The following is a 22,740-nucleotide window of genomic DNA, read 5'->3' as shown; positions in this document are numbered from 1 at the left end:
AATCAAAAGGTGAGAGCTTTCCAACATCTTCCTGACTGGAGGTACCAGAGTATTTAGCTTTCTTCCAGTATGCAGATTTCTGACAACATATGAGCACTCGTTCTAGCTGTAGCATTTAACAAGACATGGGTTACCCATAAGCCATATTTAACATGACAAAAGGGACTTACCTTCGATTCCTCCATGTAGTTTTTAACAGGATAAGACAGGTATCTGAGATCAGCAGCGTGGGCTACAATGTCTGACTGTAAGTCCTGTAAATAAAAGTAACCACATTGTTAGTGCGTGAGTGTCTGGGTTAAAGAGTCTTTTTCAACCATATTGCAGTCATATGAACAATGGTGTATACTTGTAGCAGTTAGCACAATGCCTGCTGCCTCACTGGAATATCACGCCATTAACATTTGACATGATACCCCACCCAGTAACATTATACTGACATAGGGCTGACCAGTCCTAGAGCTGAGCACCAAGCAAGGAAGCTACTAGTACTATTTTTCACATCTTTGATATGGCGTAGCCAGGGAGCCAACCCATGACGTCACTCATTCAAAGCGGGCACCACTAGGCTACTGAAGCAGCAAACCAGACAATCAACAAACATTGTTTAATACATCTACAAAATTAAATCTCCCATCTATCTCCCAATGTTATGTTGAAATTGTAACTGAAATTGTAACTGAAATTGTAACTGAAACTGCAACCTTAAATGATTTCTTAACTGGAAGGACATAATGCAATATCTGACATTTTTAGCATATGTGGGCATAAAGAACAGCAATATAAATTCAGAGAAATTATCTTTCTGACAGCAAAAAGTCCTAATGCTTCAACATAATTATATCTTATTCAAAGCGATTTCAATTAGGAATACTGTAAAGTAATTAACATTGTGGTCGATTTTGTTGATCTAGTGGTTAAGTCAATCCACAAAATCAAATCCCACAAACAACAAACATTCCTTTTCATTTTATTTCCAAAAAATTACTTCTCCATGAAACAGCCGCTTTTGTACAAACCATGAAATTCTGTGCAAAGAAAATTAAATGATTGCAAAGTATTAAACTTAAAACAGGGTGGAAACGTTGTTTAATCCTTACTAACCTTGTGTTGTTCTTTGACACGACTGATGTTATCAAACACCTCTACGGCTTCAGTTTGTCTCTCTAGTTCTTTCTCTGTCACCTCCAACCATTTATTGAATTTGTGCAGTTCTGTCTCAAACTTGGTCAGCTCATCAGAAGCAGCTGACAAGTGTTTAACACGAGATTCACATGTTTTCTGTACCTGTATTGATAAAATATTACATTTTAATAATAACCAAGCCAACATTTTGTGGACGCTTATCAAAACATTTTGTAGCCTCTTTTGAATCCACATGACAATGGTGAAATTAAAGTGTACTCTGACAAAATTATGGTAGGCATATCGCAAAAACGACTTGCATAGCCTATCTGATGGTTCTCAAAGAATTTATGAGGCAAGACAGAAGGGCAACTGATTTTGAATGTCACAACTTGATCTAAAGGCCTTAGTATTGATCGCAGTACTGTAACTGTACATTTCAATTTTCAAAATGATTACAAAAACTGTTCATTTTTTGCATATTTTTGATAAGCATCGAGGTTCATCAAAAACTAAAGAAAGACGTACTGGAATTAAATCCCATCACATAGTCTGTCCATCACTAGAACATTAAAATTCCATCCAAAAAGAAGTAAAATTAATTAACATACTGCAAAACTTTTTGATCTGTGACTCTAGTCTGTACTCGTAACCTTTTCTGGATAACTCCCTGTGATGTACCCAGTTGTTCGACTGGACACCTAGATGTATAGCGTGATCGTAATACGTCATCATGCAACCTGAAACAGAACACTCATAAATGCAACGCAGTATAATTTGCACTCATATCTTTTTTTCCTTTGGATCACATCCAAAAGTTGTGCTCTGCCAAATTTCTAGAAACTGACATTTCTAGTTCATTCTTTAACTATTATCCAAGTGTACCCAAAATTCAGAATTTTAGATTATCAAAACTATTAAATTGATTTGGAAAACATCTATGTAAACTTAAACATGCGTGATCTGGAGGAAACATAATGTCCTATATCAGAAAAATTCAAGAGATTTACATAATTAATATATCAAGTCAGAACTAACATACCATAGTGTAATTCTGACCGAAAGACTAGAACGACATTTATAACCATTTCAATAAATCAGCATATAATAAGAGGATGGTTTAAACCCTTTAAAGCTTCTTTCTGACCTGACTTGAAGCTTCCTCACTGACTGTTGATCATCCTTCAGGAGTGCTCCACTGACCCAGTGAGTTCATTATGTAGTCTTGCACCCTTGTCGTAGTCAGCTAGTTCTGCACAGAGAACAAACAACACATGCAATACCAACAAACCTTTCTCCCATTATGATTCAAGCGACAAATTCGACAACGAAAAAGTTAATTAAGCTCTCTCAAAGCAAATTGGAAAATCTGAAGCTCATGATTCTTTTATTTTTCTCTGACTTTTAATTTTTTTAAAATTTACCATGTTTAATGCGTAAAAAATGAGTGATTAAATGAACTAGTCATTCTAGACAAATTTTGTATTGTAGATCTCTAATATAGTCTGCATGTATTTCCCAATTCACAGTAATACAAGATTTCCGTTCCTTTTTTTTTTTTTCTCTTTTTTTCTCCAACAAGCAAATTTAAATAATTGGGCTTTTCATCAGACATTCCTTTCTTATTGCATAAAAACTTCTATGAAATATGAACGTTTTTTTGTTTGTTTTTTTTTTAAATGAAGCAAGGAAATTTGCAGGAAAATGATTTAATCTTATGTATAAGCAATGGATCAGCCTAAATTTCTAGAGGATAAATACGGTAATTAAACTGTTGTGAAATTTTGAGAAACTGTCTACAACAAGGAATTTATCAAAATCTGAAAATAAAAGACAGTCTAACATTTAATTGAAATTGTAAAACACTGAATTCAAGGTTATTGTATACTAATAAACACAATTTGATATGATCTGGGTTTTCAGGAGCATCCAATAAGTACAGAATAAACATATAAATGAAAATATGAATTTCAGTTTTAGAGAGGTCTTCTGCATCAGAATAAAAAATTCTTATACACTCAAAATATTGTTTCAGCTATTGAAGTTTGATTAAAGAAAGTTATTTAATTAAGGTAAATTGTCTCTGCAGACACCTTTATTAATTGGCCATAGTCTTTGGTGTAAAATCTTCTGCAGCTTTCAAAACAAACAAAGAAGAATTGACATGTTTTTTTTTGTTTTTTTTTTTAACCAAGAGCTATTACACCAAATGCTCCTAAATAAATGCGCTTTGGCAATGCATTTAGTAAATGGAAGTATACTACCTACATAATTATTTTTGTATTTTTATCTTTATGTAGATTAGGGGTGATTGTGATTTGTTTTGGGTGTGTTTAAATGGGGGTAAACCTAAAGAAATTTTCAGCCAGTACTTCAAAATACTTTTGACCCTGAATTCAGTTTGGCTTAAAATAAATAGATTTATCATGAAAATATCCTTTTCCAATCATTTAATACATTTTCTAGCATTCAATTCTTTCACTTTGAAATGCCTTTAAGCAGACAGGTTTTCAGGACTAAAACAGCAGAAAAGCGATATAATTCAAATTATATTCAACACAAAATATGTCTTTCAACAAGGCAACAGTATAACTAGAAATTACATTTTTTTTTTGGTATATATGGATTTGCATGCTTTGTTAGAATATGTCACTTTTCTGCTGTGGAAGCTGGAACAATTTCAAGCCCCGGCACTAAAAAGCAAGTCCAAAAACTTTAAGACATTTTTTTTTCCTTTAAGCAACCGCTCCATCAAAAGCATCCCTTTTATATAACTTTAATGATTAGTAAGCAATTTTTCTTCAAAAACTAGGGTAACGTAATAAAAAAAAACCTAATTTGGTATTGTTAGTTATTTTTTTTTAGACAACATGCTTAATAAAGTGCTAAATACTGACAGCACGTTAGATTTTTACCTGGGCAATTTAGTTTATCAGTAAAAGTCCAGTTACAAAATACAACCCAATTTTTTATCCATTCCCCTGAAACTTAAAGGAACTACATCTAAATCTTAATCTTCAGGCATCTTTTTTACAAATACCTTATCTTGCATAAAATATCATGATTATTTGCTCTTAAAAAAAAGATATTTTCATGACTTCAATTAATAAATCACTATACACAACAACCATTCTACAATTGAGAATATGTAGCCATTTAATACATCTTCAATCTCCACAAAATGCACAAAATCTGCATGCTGAAAGAGTCACAATAACTAATATTTTAATTAAAAAATTTCAAAATATGCCTCCTAAGACATTCTTTTCCTTGAACTATTTTTAGTATCATGGGAGTTAATTCTGTTCAGCTTAAAAATAAGTTAAAAGCACCAATTATATATGTTCTCTCCATTAACTTACTTTTTCCAAAAATATGAAATAGGCGTGCATCTAGTGGGGAATAGATAGAAATTAGCTGAAGGACAGAATTAAATGGACAAATGTTTGCATAATTTAAAAGACTAAGAAATAATACAGGAAAATATATTAATACTAGTGTTTCAAATATCTTGGTTAAACGAAGGCATATTTTTGGATAAAAAGTAGTTACTTCTAATAATCAATGGCCCAACTTTCTTACCAATGGCCATTAAAAGACATAAATACATGTATATGTTACACATCCAGATTATAAATACAATAATTATTTTACACAGAAGGTAACGTGGCACCCTCTAGTCACTATTTCATAATAGCATGCCACGATATTCACAGAACCATGCATTCTTTTTTAATTTTAGCCTTTTTTAAGTCACAATCTAATTTATTTTCTTTGTTCAAATCTCAGATAAAAGCTGAAAAATTCAGCTGAAGCCATAAGATACATCTCTTTAATAACTTTTAATAACTTTGTTTTAGTTTTTATCATACAAAATATCTAGCTAAATGAAAACTTTAATATTTAGCCTGACCTACATAGCTACAGTCTTTCATATATGAGCCGTGCCATGGGAAAACCAACATAGTGGGTTTGCGACCAGCATGGATCCAGACCAGCCTGCGCATCCGCGCAGTCTGGTCAGGATCCATGCTGTTCGCTAATAGTTTCTCCAATTCCAATAGGCTTTAAAAGCGAACAGCATGGATCCTGACCAGACTGCGCGGATGCGCAGGCTGGTCTGGATCCATGCTGGTCGCAAACCCACTATGTTGGTTTTCCCATGGCACGGCTCATATATCTCAAAGGATTCAACTGCTTATATTGCTTTTGATGGACAATCAATCATTCTGCCAAGATCATGTAATTCAGTGACATCAACACTGGCACCTGAACTGGACAACTAATAGGTCAAACTTGGGAACCCCCCCCCCACCCCCAAAAAAAAAGCATGTTGACCACCAGACAGCTTCAGCACTAGATGTTGCTTTCACTTGGGTCTGGTAACTGCAATGACCTTTACCTTAATTTACTCGGAACCAAGCTAAAAGTTTACAATGAGCCAAAGTTATCTATCTAACTTTAAACATACATTAATGTGAGACTATGAAATATTGAGTTTAGTTTTATTAGCATGTTCAACATTCTAGCTCTTTCTTTTCTTATAAAACATGTATGTATGGCACCCAAAAATTAACCTCACAATTTCATTTGTATTCATTCTGAAAGTCTTTTTGTTTAACAGCATTTCTTATGTAATAGTGATAAGATAACTTGAAAAACATAAATTTAAGAAATTCAATCTTACACACATGAATGACTTATACAAATTAGTCAAATTGTCACTGAGAAAATATGCATCCACTGCAAGCCTCTTTAAGTCTTGTTCAGCATGAGAAAGGACTTTTACAAAACATAATAGGGTGCACTAAAAACACATTTAAGAAATGGTAAGTATATCAAATAGCAAATGAAGTATTAAGATTACATTGACTAAATGGCTCACATCTAGCAAAAAAAAACAAACTATGGTGGTCAAAAGGGTACTTTTCAAAACTATGGAAGGCCAATCATACCCTCTCCATTCCAACCTGTATGACTAAACTTTTTCATTATTATAATTATCGAAACAACATTTATTTTTTTTTTTTAATATATATAATATTTTCCTCAAGTCACAAATATCTGAAAATGAGTTAAACCTGCAACTGACATAGGCAATCAAATGTAGAAATTAATATATAACAATTTCATATTATAATACTTTGTCATGGAAAATAAATTTTCCCCCTAGACATTGGACAATCTGAAAGGCAAAGCATCAAGTTCAAGTTATACATAGAAATGAACCTACAAGACCTACTTATATGGATATGTATGAATGCTGTTTGATATTTTAAAAGCAAATCAGGATATATGTTTCCTCTATTCCATTCTCACATCTCTCATACAAATTCAAATTGACAAGGAAAGCATGGTTATAAAATTAAGTTTGGAAACCAGTCACAGAAATCCAGCATCTGATTGGCTGTTTTTGAACTTGATTTCAAAATTGACCAATGGCAAAGCTGCATTCCAAGACTGGTTTCCGAACTACCTTTTATAACCTTGGAACCAGGAAACCATGGAACATTAAAGCTGCATGTCTGATGTTGCATCAAAGCAATATTTGTGACATAAGCGACAATTTGTGTTTAAGCACAATGAACACCCTCTATCAAATAAAAAGTGCAAACTGAAAATACACCAAATTCATATAAAAGAAGCACAATAGGAGATTTCCATGGGTTAAGCCTACGTTTTCCATGGGTTATGTACCCACTTACAACATGGCCAGAAATCCTTATAAGCTGTAGAATGGGTATTTAATAGGCACTCAGCTAAATTTTTATCCATAGTGATTCCCTCCCTTCCCCTAGCAGACTTCAGCAGCTTCTCCTATATTATTCTTTGATTTGCATTAATTTCGACATCTAACACAAAGTAAAACCATATGATAATCATATGCCTCCAGTTTGTCCTACAGCACATAAGATAATAAAAATATGTTTTTGTGCCTCTTAACCCTTTGTTATAGCTAATATTCAAAGCACACTCATTACTACAGTGCACAGGATTGGGTATTGGTGCAATAACACAGCTTTTACCAAGCCCCACCCACAACCCGCCCTACATCCTTGGTTCATTTGGTGCACAAGATTTATCCTTCAATTTTATGTATTATATCAATACAGCAATGTAAGTGCAAATTCAAACACACTGGGATTAAGTAACTGCAAAGGCTGCTCAGTGTTAGCTCTTGTAAAGAGTGACTAGTACACAGCAAAAAGATGCTTCCAGAGTAACATGCAAGTTCAACATTCCATGGTGGTTTCTACAAGAACAACATGCATTACGATTTCAATGTTATTGTATCATAATGTTTAACACTACAGTAAAAACTACAACTATGTAAGGGTATTATTGTTTCATCAGATCACTGAATATTATTTTGATGTTTAGTTAGTATTATATATATATATACAAAACACTATAAAATACCAATTTCACATTTAGAGAACACACCCGTTTTAGATTATTTCAACTGCATATTCAAGATGACATAAAAAGGGCTTTTCAAGGCCTTAAAGATGACAATATAACAATGGTAAGTGATGTCTAGAATGTTAAACCTGTTGATAAATTTCTAAAATGGACTGGTCCACCATTCAATTTCGGCAATACCATTTATTATTCCAAGGGGTGTTCACTGAAAATTTACTGACTGAATCGCAAACAGTGCACACCATGATCAGCCTGCATGGACGTGCAGGTTCATCTTGGTCTGTACTGGCCGCCAAGGTAGAATCACTTTCTGCCAGCAGGCTAAAGGTCAAAAGACTTGATAAAGATCCCGATGTTTTTTTAAGGTAGTTTTAATTTTCTTGCTCTAAAATTATCATATGAGGAGGAAAAGGAGAACCATTTGATTACAAACTTTTCTTAATTTGAAAAGAAGGGTTAATGAAGTTTAGTTAGTTCCATGCTCATACAAAGCTTTGGTCATGACATTCCGGTTCAAACTGATTGACAGAAGGAGAAGGTTAACTGCAACAACTTGACAAGAAGCAAACTGGACTATCATCATTACTATACAGCTCTATCTCTAAAACTGACAACACTGTGGTTATAACACCATGTTGATTAGTAATGGAACACATCCAAGATGCACATACTACAGAGACTGAAAAACCAATATGCGAAGGATCTCATTTTGATTAGAAAACAGAGCAATCAAGACACTTATAACACACCAAGGTTTAAATAACCTTTTGGTTTTTCATTATTTATAATCAAAACAATGTTCTGCATACAAACAAGTTTTGAAATTCTCAATCAACTAGAGCAATCTTGAAACATTCCATGCCAGGCAAGACTAGTCTTTAGAAACAAACAAGAACTTTCTATGATGCACAAGAACAGATCTATCAGGAACTTAAAGATAACTTTCTAGACTACTAAAAGGTCATTCCAAATGAAAGAGCATTCCAATGAGAATCAACAAAGACTTGCAACAAGACCATTCCAGAACCATACCTGGCGCTCTTCGATCACTGACTGAGGGAGACCAGCATGGAACGTGAACTCCTTTGTCCTCACAGGGGAGACAACTGATTTAAGACCCTGAACTGGTGATGGCAAGTTAAGTCCCTGATCTACGCTCCCATTGTAACCTTGTGATATTCTGAGATTTTTTATTATTTTCTCTGGATCTGACATGTTATTATCTAACTCATTTTCCACATTTTCAATTTCATTTGCATCTTTCTTCTCTTCTGAAATATTTCTTTTATTATCTGTTATATTTGGTTCATTTTTCGCTGATTCTATTACCAATGGTGTTTTAATTTTTTTATCTGATTCTTCTATTTTTTCATTTACAGTTTTGTTTGAGTCATCAACACCTTTGCTAATGTTATCTGATTTATTTTCAACTGATTTGGATACAGTAGGAGGTTTTACTTTCTTATCTGAATTTTCAATCAATTTATCTTTTTCCTCAACTTTATTTTGTGTAGCTGGCAGCACTTTTCCACTTTCATCTACATTTAACAGTTCAATTTTGTTAGGTACTTTTGACAAATGATCTTTTTCATTCTCATTAACATCATCTTTGACATTAAGATAAATTTGCTTGGACTTCAACTGATCTATTTCAACTGCAAATTTCACATCATCATCCTGGCAGTTCTGTGGCTGAGAAACATTTGTCTCATAGCCAGAAGAATTGGTTTCCATACTAGATGTTGAGCTAGTCACCTTAGAATCTTCAGTCTTCTTTGCTTCTTTACCAAAAAAGTTCACCATTGGACCTTCTTTGAGCATTTCCCTGTTTGGTATTCTTTCTTTCCAAATTTGGTCTGGTTTGGCACCAACCATTGTTTGAACATTATTGCTGCTTTCTCGAAGTCCCTCTCTTGGAATGTTACTAATAATCAGTCCAGCTGATATAGCTTCTTTGAAATTCAGTTTCAAATTCTTAGACACATACTCTCCCTTTTCAGGATCAATTACACCCCTCTTAATTGCCTCTTTCATCTTAATAAGAGAACCTTCACGTGAAACATCCCTTATCTCCACACATGCATCTGTGATTATATCATTATTTATCATTTCAGTAAGAGTCAGTTCGTTTCCTGATTCAAGATCTTTGAACATCCCTGTTTCTTCAAAATAAAGACCCTGATTTACAGCACTATAAAGACTCAGTCCCTTTGGACTTAGAATAAAACCCTTTTGCACAGCATCAGCCAAGGAACATGATTCCCCAGTTTGATGATTTTTAAATTCACCAGATTTTGCATCAATCATACCTAAACTTCCAGCTCTCCTGATTGTTATTGGTTTGACAGTGTCAGGGTCAATCACTTGAGACTTTGACCTGTTCAAGACACCTGTAGAAAATGCATCTTGTAACTTATTTTTGCCCCTTGTCTGTTCATTTGACAGTATTTCTTCAACATATATTTCCACAGAACTTTTTGAGTGCAATGGGTCTTCACTTTTGATAATATATCCAGCTTCTTTAGCAGCCTCAAGGGACAATTCGGTATTTGTAATTGGGTTTCTGTATGTTCCATTTTCAGCATCTATTATATTCCTGTTAACAGCCTCTTCAAGAGAAATATGCTCATCTGATCTTGGATCTACTATCTCCTTCGCTTTTGAATTTATCAAACCTGAATTTAATGCTTCTTTGATCTTCATTGATTTCTTAGTAAAACTGTCCTTTATAAGCCCCTTCTTTTGATCATACAGCCCCTTTTCAACAGCATCAAATATAGTTCCCACCCTAAATCCAGATTGGTCTTCTTTAACATTCTGAATTAAGGAGTCAAGGGATGAGGAAACACCTTTGGTTGAAGACAACCAGTCTAACTGTTTATTCTTCACAACCATCTCTGAAAAAGTGTCACTCTTTACACTTAATGTATCAAAGTCAACATTATCTTGGACTGAAGTCTGAATCATCAATAAACCCTTATTCAAGGCTTCTTGGAATGTAATTCCTCTCTTGGACTGTAAGCCATTAAACCCGTTGACTTTTGGGTCATTTTTAGATACCTGGAATAGTAACTTCTTTTCCAGTGCAAACTTTAATGGGACTGTCAACTTATTTTCTTCATCATAATATGAAACTTTCTTAATACTCAACCTGCCTTCTTCTGCAGCTTCTAAAATACTCATTTTAGAATCTGTTAGATAATCAGTAAACTCTCCAGATTCAAGATCAAGGAATCCAAATTTCAGAGCTTCATCAAATCTTATAGGACTGCTAAGAGAGTCGCTCCTACCTTCACCAAAACTGCTTACTGAGTCTACTTTGTAAAGAGCACTTAAAACTCTGTTTAGCGACATTTCTGTCCCTGGTTCTGAGGGCACAGTCAAGCTTCCCTCCATTGTCAATTCACTCTCACTGCCTATGAAGAAGTCAACTTCTTTTCTCTCCTGAATATAGCTTTTCGAAACAGCCTCTGCAAGTGACATTCTTCTTCCAGATTTTAATTTCAGAACACCACTATTTTCATCTACTACTTTCTTTTCAATAGCTTCTGCTAAAGTTATTTCACTTTCATCTTCAGTTTGTTTTACAGATGTGTTATGAATGTCAATTATACCTCTGTCAACTGCATCATCAAATGAAAGGTAATTGCCTGTGTTCAAGTCTTCAACCATTAAACCATCATGCGTTATCATACCAAATGCTATACCCTCTGGTACAGTAAAGTTTGACTTAGTAAAATCTACAATTAATTTTTCTTTCACAGCATAGTCAACAGGAAAAGATTTCTTCTGTGTCTTTTCCAGTAATGATCCAGTCTTGTTACTAACAATACCTTTCTTTAATGCTTGTTTCAATGACACAAAATTCCCAGTTTCTAAATCTTTAACTCTTGTTCTATGTGTATCTACCAGGCCAACTTTTATGGCATCATTCAATGCTATTTCTTTATCGTTTCTAGGGTCTAATACTGTACTATTGATGGGATCAAATATTCCATGACTAAATGCACTTGCTAAGCCAAATTTAGGATTTCTTGCATCAATAACTTCTCCAGTTTTCATTGCATCATTTACTGGTATTATCATACCAGTAGTTGGATCACAGAAAGACTCTGTTTGTATGTCAATATAACCATGCTCAACAGCTTCTTCAACTGACATGAACGTTTTATCAGTGGGATGTTTAACTAGCAAATCATTCCATGTTTTGCCATCCTCAATATCTTCACAGTATGAATCAGTCATTGACTTATTTCTTCTCTTACTACCAACTGTGACAACCAAGAACTGATCCACAGCTTCAGTGAGGCTTATTGCTTTACCACCAACTATATAAGATCCCAAAGTTTCATCTAAATATCCAAAATCAAAAGCTTCCTTTAATGTAAACAATCCTGTACCAGGAACAACAATCTGAGGTCTACCTGGATCAATCAATTTTTGTTCAATTCCTTCTTGTAAGTTTATCATTTTACCAGTTCTAACATCCAAGAAACGACCTATATCTTCTCTGTATAGCCCATGCTGTACAATCTCTGCAAGGGTTAAACCAGAGGCAGGAATTTCAATAATATAGCCAGTATCAGTGGCGTCTATTAAGGACATTGCGTTGTTTGTTTCTGTATCAATAAATGTACTGGATTCTGCATCAATTAAACCTTTTTCAACAGCATCAAGAAGGGGAATGAAACTGTCTTTCTTTACATCTTTCACCAATGTTGGTGTATGATCTATAATTCGTACAAGTATTGCATCAGGAATGTTTAATTTCTTCTTAGATAAAGTATCTTGGACTTTACCAGTTTCATCAACTAAACCTTTTTTAATAGCTGTTTTTAAAGAAAGACATTCTTCACTTGCTGAGCGCCTAAGGAGTCCAGTTTCTTTTGCCATTTTTAGCTCATACTGTTCACTCTCTTTCAAATTAGTTATTTCAGACTTTTTAGTGTCAACCAAACCCAAGTATTCAGCATTGGTAAGAGATAAGAACCTTCCAGTAGAAGTATCTTTGACCATTGTTCTTCTGGGATCAATAAGATTAGTTTCAACAGCCTTTTCCAAAGTTAGGACATCACCAGTCTTTGGATCTATAAATGTTCTAGTTTTTGGGTCATAGATGTTGAAGCGAATGGCTTCAAGAACACTGCATGGTAACACTCCATGGGAGGCATTATGAAGAACCAGCCCTTTTTCAATTGCATCTCCAAATGCAAGTTCTATACCATTATTGGAATACCAGCCAGTGACAGGATCAATAATACCCTCTGAAACTGCTGCATCTACCGTCAAAACAGTCAAGGATTTTGGATCTCTAACAAGTACCGAATCAGAATCAAGCAAACCACTTTCTATTGCATCACCTAAGCAGACTTCAATACCTAAATCATTGTCTCTAAATGTTCCTGACGCAAACTGAAAGACTTCCTCCTCTATGGCATTCTGCAGACTCATTTTCGGCTGATTTGCAATGTCGATAAGAACACCCCTTTCTATACTATCTGGTATCTGAACTTTCTCTTTGTTTGCTGCATCTACACAAACCCCAGAATCAAAGTAGATCAACCCTTTTTCCAAAGCTTCTTCAAACTTAACAACTTTTCCTGTTTCGGTATTCCTTACCCTAACCAGCTCTTTATCAATTAAGCCACTACTCACTGCTTCCCCAAAAGTAATTTCTTTATTTGAGTCTGGATTTAAAAATGTTCCCAATTCTTCATCAAATAGACCCTCATCAAGTATTTCTGACATAGAAAGTTTCAAAGGGGACTGCGATCTCATAATCAGGCCAGTGTTAAAAGCGAAATTCAAGGCAATAGCTTGCTCATTTGCATCAATCATTTTCCCTGATTCTAAATCAATTATTCTCTTATCAATTGCCTCTTGGAGAGACAGAATATCCTTACTGACAGGGTCTCTTATCAGTGACTCTGGGTTAATGAGTCCTTTCTGAAGAGCTATTTCTAGAGGAACATCAGCATTAGTTGCTGGATTGTGAAGTTTATTGGTCACCGGGTTATACAGCTTTTGCTTGATTGCTTCATCGAGCATGATTGGAAAGGTGGCTGTTTGGGCTTTAGTTTCAGTAGCAATACTACATCTTCTTTGAGCTATTGTTGGCACTGGCTTGTCTCCAAGATCCACAGATGGTCTCCTGCTAGTTGTAGCTTTTGATGGGTTTTGATTGAAAAGTATATGACCACCATATTCCTTTGTACCTTTCTCATCTATCACTTCAGTCAGGTTCACAATATGTTTGTCCACTTCTGCCAACTGAACATTGTCTTCTTCAGAAACTGAACTTTGTTCACCAATTCTTGGGTCCAAAATTAAACCTGCTAATTTCGCTTCTTCCCATGTCAACCACTTACCAGTCATATTGTCTTTAACTTTTCCCCATTCAGTATCAAAGATAAAGGCATCTACAGATTTGGAAATGTCCTTCCATTGGTCAAGTCTCTTATCTAGAAGTTTAGTATCTCTCAGTATTTCTTTACGGGCTAACAGAGTCACCAACCCTGGTCCAAGTTCTGTGTACATATCACATTTTTCCATGGGTTCATTGTCATTTATCTTTATCAGACCTTTTGCCATAGCAACATGGAAGGACCATGTGAGAGCTGTTTTAAGATTAATTGTTTTACCCGTATGAACATTTATTTGCCCAGAATTGATAGCCTTCTGTAAATTCAATGTCTGACCATTAGCTTGTTTGACCTGTATTACCTCTGGACAAAGTATCCCACAATCAATTGCTTCTTGCATATGAAGCATTTTACCAGTTCTGGGATGAATCCATTTTTCTTTAGTACTGTCCCAAAATTCTTCTACTAAGCTTTCAGTATACACCACAACCTCTGTTTTAGTAAAATCAACTTTTTTACTGTCATCATCAGAATCGGAATCTGAATGTCCTGGTAAAATATATTTGCCCAGATTTATTTCACACCCATGTGCTACTTTGAGAACTTTACTTTTGAATGGAATGGAATTAACGGAATCGGTAAAGCTTGTGTCAAGACTTGAAACTAGTTTCAGGGACTTTGAATCATCACTTGAATCAAAACTTTGATCTAATGAATTGACAGATTTAAGAACAACCTTGCCATCACCAAGTTCAGAGGAACCATCACCTAGCAACTGATTTTTGCCCTTCAAAAACTGGGGGTCAAGGACATCTAATAATGCCAAGGAGACAGACTGTGATTTGTTCTGAAAAATATGACAATTTAAACAGCATTATGACTTGACATACGCAAGTTCATTTAACTTCTACTTCGACCATGCATTTATGTTAATATTCTCAGAGAATAAAAAGTCCCTCGTGGTCATTATACTGTATAACCATACAGATTCCAAGAAGAACTCTGGACAACACAAATTAACCTGGAAACTGCAAAAGTTAAAACATTTATCATCAACTGAAAAAAAATCCTGAAAATGTTGCATCTAATTATTCACTATCATGTATAATGCACCTTTAAGAATTTCAAGTGTCCCAAGTCAAGTTACTTACTTCAAACATCACTAATTATCAGAAAGAAACTGGAACAATGTATGTGCATGTAACATTATATATAAATATTTTTCTTTAACTGCTCGGCAAATTAGATTTTAAATGATCATTTGGAAGATATCTATTTTAGTATTTCCTTTTATATTTCTCTCCAGCATTTCTCCACTTATGAAGTTAATATCACATACCTCCCTATAAAAATTTCTTTTCCTTTTTTTTTCATGTCAGTAACTCGAAGTAACTTAAACACAACTCTTTCTCACTAACATCACTCGAAATTGTTAAAGTATCAATATTGTAATGGAGGAAAAATCAATAAGTATGGCTAACAGATGACAGTTCTGTTTAATATAAATGACTTTAACTACTCCTACATAATATATAGCAAACTAACAGAAAAGAGGATTGGGGACAGGATAGGGTAAGGTGACCCTGCACCATAATATGAAATCTTCCCCAACAAGGATTATAAATGCTACTACACTCGTTTTTAATATTTATGGAGCACCACAAAAGTACCCCCAATCTATGAAATGAGTTATCTAATAAAAGGTATCTGAAAAACATAGCAACAAAATATGGCTTCAAAATGAAATTTATACACCCAAACAACGTATAGATATTGCATAATATTTAAGTAAAAAATCACTACAAGGTGAAATATCATGCAATATCTTTAAATTTCAAAACATACAAAGAACACCGTCAATCACATATACCCTTTACCACATAAATTTTGCTTGCTGAAATTATTTAGTATTTTAAATTGTTGTACAACTTAAAAAAAAATATACTTCATTTCTTTGAACAGTTAATATAAGTATGTACATTTACAGTTTTGATATAAATGATTTCAGCTAGCAATCCTTTCACAACAACTTTCATGCTACACAATGTAAAATATTAGAGGTTAATCGAGTTATTCTCACCACAGACTCAGCCTCAACCTCATCCAAGCTTGGAGGGACAAAGTGAGAGCCAACCAATTTCACTTGTCCACTGCTTTCTACAGCTTCTACGTCTGCTATCCCACAAAGCATTGCATCTTGAATGGACATCCGTTCACCTGTGACAGTATTAACAACCTTTCCTGTGGAGTCAATGAAGAATCCAGGTCTTGTAATATATGTGGTTGATCCTTCTGAGACAACAACTTCTGTAGCAGTTTTAGAAATCATCTTTCCTTCTCTGAACACTTTTTCACGCTTTGGTGAAAATGGTGTTCCTGGCTTGACAGTTACATATTGGTCCTTTGGCTGTTTTATGGGATGCAGATCCATTTCACTTTCCTCATCATCAGCATCATCATTATCATCATCTGACAATTTGGCTTGAACATATCCAAGCTGTATTGCTTTTTGAAGAGAAATCGTGTCTCCAGTTGGACAAGTAAATTTTCCAGTCTCTGTGTCAATAGTACCTTCAGTTAATGCCTCAGTAATTGATACAGGTGATTTAAGGTTTTCTTCAACTTTTACATCAAAAGTCTTTTCTGGTCTATCCATTTCTAAAAATCCACAAATCACAGCTTCATCTACAGACAGAACATCACCTGAACCCGGATCTATGTACTGTCCTGTTGTCTTGTCTACCAGTCCAGCTGTAATAGCTTCTGTCAGAGTTATAGGAATGTCTGAAGTTTCAGATTCATCTGATTTTGTACCCTTCTCAACAGAGTACTCAATTTTGATTTCAGGACTTGATGCACGATGGAAGATAGGCTCTGTACCATTTGCTAACGGCTCGAAAGTCTGAATATGAACAGTATCAACCATGTCATCTGGTGCTTGTTTCGTTGGTGAAAGAGCTGGACTTTCTGTTGTAACTTCCTTTGCTGGCATACTTACTTCCTTCTCTGTAACAGGTGAAACTGCAGATTCATGCTCTATGACAATGTGTGATGTTGTTAAAGGTTTAACCAGCCCTCCTTTGACAACAAATACTGAACCACCTTCATCTATTGGAGCGTTAGACAGTGGAGACAAGTATCCTTTCTTTAAAGCTTCCTCTACTTCATATGATTTACCTTTCTTTACATCCCAGAAAAGACCGGTGTGTGGATCAATCAGTCCACTTTTAAAAGCTTGCTGGAAAGTGTAAGTAACCCTGTCCCTCTTTGGTGCTTTGTATTTAAATGGTTTACCAGTGTCAGAAACCAAGACTTCAGATAGGACTGCTTCATCAACTGACATATGTTTGCCATCAAAAGGATTTGAAAATGTTCCTTCAACACCATTTATGAAATTGTTCTTCAGTGCTTGAGTGAACGTTATGACATGTAGTTCTGTGCCTGGTGCAACAATTTTATAAAACTTATCATATTTATGTTGTTTCTTTTTACCCCCTTGTATTTCTGTATCAACAAAACCTTCTTGGATTGCATCAGACACAGGCATAACTCTTCCACTCTTTGTATCAACAAACATACCAGATGGAGCTAGGACGCCTTCTTTCATTGCTTTAGTAACACTCATTTTCTCCCCAGTGGCTGTATTGGTTACACTTGCTATATCAACCATATCTGGCTTTGTTTCTTCTGTCGGGGAAGGCGATTTTGTTTCAATTACAGTAACCTTGGCTGGCACACTTGATTCTTTCCAAACAGGTAAGGCTTCTGGTTCAAGTTCAATTATGTGAGGCCCTGATAAAGGTTTGGCAAGCCCTTCTTTGACCAATATGGGTGAACCATCATCATCAATTGAAGCATTACCCAGTGGAGACAGATACCCTTTCTTTAATGCTTCCTCTACTTCATATGATTTTCCTTTCTTGGCATCCCAGTACAAACCAGTCTGTGGATCAATGAGTCCACTTTTGAAAGCATGTTGAAATGTGTAGGTAGTGTCATCTTTCTTGGGAGTTTTGTACTTAAATGGTTTTCCAGAGTCTGAAACCAAGACTTCTGAAAGTATTGCTTCATCAACTGACGTAAGTTTTCCATTAAAAGGATTAGAAAATGTTCCTTCAACACCATTTATGAAATTGTTCTTCAATGCCTGAGTGAATGTAATGACGGGGAGTTCTGCTCCTGGTGCAACAATTTTATAAAACTTATCATATTTATGTTTTGTCTTTTTATTTCCTTGTATTTTCGTATCAACAAGACCTTCTTTGATTGCATCTGACACAGGCATAACTCTTCCACTCTTTGTATCAACAAACATACCGGATGGAGCAAGAACACCTTCTTTCATTGCTTTAGTAACACTCATTTTCTCCCCAGTGGCTGTACTGGTTACACTTGTTATATCATAGGTTATACTGGAGGTTGGTGAGCTGTATTTTACTTTTGATGCTTCGGTCACTGCCACTGTTCCAGAAACGAGACCTTCTTTCATCGCATCTTCTAACTGGTAGCTCTTGCCAGTCCTTGGATCAGTGTAAGTTGTCAATTCTTTGTCAATGAGTCCTCTACGAACAGCCTGGTCTACTGTGACCTCAGTTCCAGTTCTAGTGTCAAGAACTTGTGATACAGCAATCTGCCTGTGATCTTTCTTTTCCCTTTCGAAGCTCCCCGAGTCTGAAGTCCTTCTTCCTTTGATTAATTCAGTTTTAAGTGCTTCTTCTACACTAATCTTTGTATGAGTTTTGTGATCAACATAATGTCCAGAATCAGAATCTAGAATCCCTCTTCTTTTTGCTTCCTTCACATTAAGATCCTGACCAGTCATTGGATCTTTTACCTTTTCAACTATGATTCCTTTAACTATTTCCTCATCTGTTAATCCTGACCTCTGTTCCACTCTAGCTAGTCCAAGTTTAACAGCATCATCTAAAGAAATCATCTTGTCAGACAATCTGTTATGCACTAAACCTCTATCTGGATCAAATAAACCTTTTTCTATAGCTTTCTTTAATCCATACTCCTTGCCAGTCAAAGGGTCTATAATAGATTTAACGGTTATACTTTCCATATACACATCAGTCTTAACAGGAATATCTTTTGCCTCCTCAACAACAACAAGTCCTTTCTGTACAGCATCTCTCAATGAAAGTGTTTGCCCAGTCCTTTTATCCAGGTATTTACACATAGACTGGTCAAGCACACCCTGTGACACAGCTTCTGTTACAGACATTTCTTCCCTGGTTCTAGGATCCAAGACAGATTTGACAGTGAAAGATTTTCTCCCCATCTCGACTTGAACGCTTGTAGGTTTCAATACTGGCACTGAAGGTGAAAGTCGGGAAGTTGTATCAGCTTCCACATATCCTCTATCTACTGCTTGGGGAATTGAGAGTTCTTCCCTAGTCAAAGGGTTATAAAATACCCCTGTTTTGAGATTTAATAATCCTTTGTCAATGGCTTGTGAAGGACTTATTCTTCTACCAGTAGATGGATCCAGAACTGTCTGAATCATATATGACTTTTTCTCCTGGATTGAACTAGATTCATCTCCCCGTGATTCATCATCACCAGTCTGTATCAGTCTCTCATCAATTGCTCTGCTAATAGGCATGGTGGAACCATCTTCCAATACATACAATCCCATCGCTTCATCAATAATTCCTTTCTGAATGGCTTGTTTTACTGGTATAAATCTTCCTTGGTCTTGATCATATACAGATTTCAGATGTAATGTCTCTTTCTCATGCACATATCTCTTCGGTAGAGTATCAGAAAATATTCCACTTTTTCTTGATGTCTGAGAACCTTTGATATAACCTTGCTTAATGGCATCAGAAATTGTCATTTCTGTTCCAGTTCTTGTATTTCTTATAATTCCTGCTTCAACATTCAAAACCCCTTTTTCTACAGCTGTTGGAATTGACATCTCTTCTTTGGAGTACGGGTCTATAACTGTTGTAATGTCCAGTGATTTTGTTTGTGTGAATGTGTTCTCTGATGTTTTCTGGTAGTTCTCTGATGACATCATATTTGCATCAATTTCACTTGCTGTAACATATTGCTGATCCATAGCATCAAGTAGTGCCATACTTTGACCAGTTTTAACATCTCTATATCTTCCTTCAGATTCATCAATTATTCCTTTTCTTATTGCCTCATGAAGAGAAAGTTTATCTCCAGTCTCAGTATCTAGCACTGCTGCTACTTTAACCTTTTTCTTCTCGGAAAATGTCACCTCTGCATTAAATCCTTCTTTAGAGAGCCCTTCTTTCATTGTGATACTGTCAATCACTTGCCCTTGGATATATCCAAAATTAACAGCTTCTAAAATATTCAAGACTTCTCCAGTTTTGGGGTTTGTATATGTACCATCATGTGGATTTATCAATCCTGTATCAAGGGCCGTACTAAGACTACATAAAATGTTGTTTCTTGGGTCCATCACAGAATCAACATTGATCTTGTCAGTGGTTTTCATCACTAAACTTGATGCCGCATGTACTTCAGGAATGGTCTCCTGCAGTTTTCCATCTTGTAGCATATCTTCAAGGTTTGTATACCTACCATGTTGTAAAGATTGACCAGTATTATCTATTACCCCTGTATCTAATGCTTCTTGCAGATTCACAAACTTGCCCGATTCTGTCTGTATTTTTACTGAATCTGGATGTATGTGACCAGCCTGTACAGCTTTCTGCAAGTTCATATATAAGCCATTATCTGGATTTTGGAACATGCCAGTTTCAGGGTTCATGTATCCACTGGATACAGCTTCCATAAAATTCATCATATCAGAATCTTTAGCAGTCACTGAAGTCAACTCTCTAACCTGTGTAACTTCTAATGTTGTTGGACCTAAAACACTGAACTTGGTTGCTTCAATGGTAACTGGTTCGTTTACTGCAGGTACATTCTTTACTTCACTTGTTTCCGACTTACCCTTTTTTTTTAATGTACTCATATCTACAGAATCTTCATGGGTAGCTCTCTTACCAGTTGCAGCTTTGATTGCTAAGTAAGGTGCACCAATCAATGCAATAAAACCTTTCTTAGCTGCAGTTTTCAACGACGTTTTTGTTGAGGCGTTCTCTACATACTGACCAGTCACAGCATCTATTTTTCCCTTTGCAATTGCTTCATTCAAACTGTACATTTTACCTGTCTCCACATCATACATTGAAGAGTTTCCATCAATATAACCTCTTGCTATAGCCTCTGCAAAGGTAAGTTTCTGACCAGATTTTTTGTCTGTAAACAAACCAGTTTCTTCATCAAATGCACCAGACTCTAGAGCTGCATTCAAAGTCATATTTTCTGTAACAACTGTTTCCTCCTCTGTTGTTGTTTCCAGAAGCTGTCCTCTTATTGCATCCAGAATTGACATCCTGTTCCCAGTTGTTGGTTCTGTATACTGACTTTTGCCAAGATCAATAAATCCTTGATCTAAAGCCTGTGTAAATGACAGTCTCTTTAATTCATCTGAAGGTGCTTTCTGGTTAACCACTATTGTCTTCTCATACTTTCTATCTGGTTCGATTCTAACAGTTTCTCCTGATTCAGATATCCAGCCATATTCAATTGCTGTAGCTATAGACATGATATCACCATTAAGTGGGTTACAAAATGTTCCAGCTCCTTCATCCACAAGACCTCGTTCTACAGCTTCCCTAAATGTCATACCCTTTGGCTTTTCCATAGGCTCAGTTAATGATGTTTTAAGATTTGTTTGTATAGCAGTATGGATATGTTTGTCAGAGTGATCATCAAGGTACTGGAAATGATTTGTCACAAACCCGGACTGCATTGTTCGAGTAATAGTTTCTCCGGGTGGTGGTACAAGACCCTGGGTGTAAGCTTCTTGAAGGCTGCATCTTTCTTCTGTTTCAACATTCACCACTTGGCCTGTGTTAACATCAAAAACATTTGTCTCTATGGCATCTGTAAGTGTGATCACTTGTCCACTCTGTGGATTCACTAGATAAGATTCATCAGTGTTCAAAGAACCAGTTCTTATTGATTCTATGAAGTGAGCTGAATCGAATGTTTCAGATCTCATATATTCATTTAAAGACTGTATTCTTTTTCTAGGTGTACTAGCTTTCACTGGCGATCCTGTTATGGACTGTGTTACGGTTTTGGAACTTCTCAATTCTTCGTCTTCCTTTCTAACATCAGATGTCAGTTTTGTGATTATAGTACTCACACCTTGTTTATCGCTTACTTCTGCTTCCTTCCATTCACCACATATGAGTTTGAGGACATCAGCTGTGTCTCTGTCAATGTACTTCTGTGTAACAGCTTCATCAATTGTCATGATAACCTTAGTGACTTTATCTTGAATGGTTCCTCTCTCCCAATCTATATCAATATCTGGTCTTTCCTGGATTCCAGTTTCTGCTAGTTTTTCCACTGTCTCCGAGTCTAAATAGCCCCTCTGGACTGCTTCTGCCACATCCATAACCTCACCTGTAGATGTCTTAACAACCTTTCCAGCTGACCAATCAATTATAAGATCCTTGGCTTTGACAGCAGACGGCAACCTTAGAGTCTCCTCCCTTGTTTCTTTGATAGTAGTGGTAGATGTTAGTAGTTCACCAGGCACAATGTCACTGTTAGCAAGCTGTCAAAAGATAATGTGGTGTTAGGGGTTATTAGAAAAGTACCTAGTAGTAACATATGCCATCCCTGTAGAAACCCTGATCCTGAAAAAAATGTGACACTCTCACACACACACGCACACATTTACACTTGTTTTAATTCTACTCAGATTATATGATAGGCTGCTAGCCACAGTTTCCAAGGATATTTTGAACAGTCTGATACTTGCTACTTT

The 22,740-nt window shown here is 35.7% G+C and overlaps 1 protein-coding gene across 1 annotated transcript in view; it reads right to left on the bottom strand.

Moving 5' to 3' along the window:
• The window catches only part of LOC123524323 (microtubule-actin cross-linking factor 1, isoforms 1/2/3/4/5-like), a 158,373-nt gene that overhangs the window by 66,171 nt on the left and 69,462 nt on the right, over positions 1-22,740 (bottom strand). Inside the window, exons 27-33 of the mRNA XM_053539774.1 lie at positions 15,991-22,527; positions 8,547-14,757; positions 8,118-8,227; positions 4,254-4,324; positions 1,737-1,865; positions 1,105-1,342; positions 171-254 (exon numbers count right to left, since the gene is read on the bottom strand). Of these exons, the coding sequence (XP_053395749.1) occupies positions 171-254; positions 1,105-1,342; positions 1,737-1,865; positions 4,254-4,324; positions 8,118-8,227; positions 8,547-14,757; positions 15,991-22,527 (13,380 nt within the window). The remainder of the gene's footprint in view (positions 1-170; positions 255-1,104; positions 1,343-1,736; positions 1,866-4,253; positions 4,325-8,117; positions 8,228-8,546; positions 14,758-15,990; positions 22,528-22,740) is intronic.

Source organism: Mercenaria mercenaria, chromosome 3 (assembly GCF_021730395.1).
Source record: "Mercenaria mercenaria strain notata chromosome 3, MADL_Memer_1, whole genome shotgun sequence".
Lineage (NCBI taxonomy): Eukaryota > Metazoa > Mollusca > Bivalvia > Venerida > Veneridae > Mercenaria > Mercenaria mercenaria.
The sequence above is the reverse complement of the archived record's forward strand: the minus strand, read 5'-3'. Positions and strand labels throughout refer to the sequence as shown.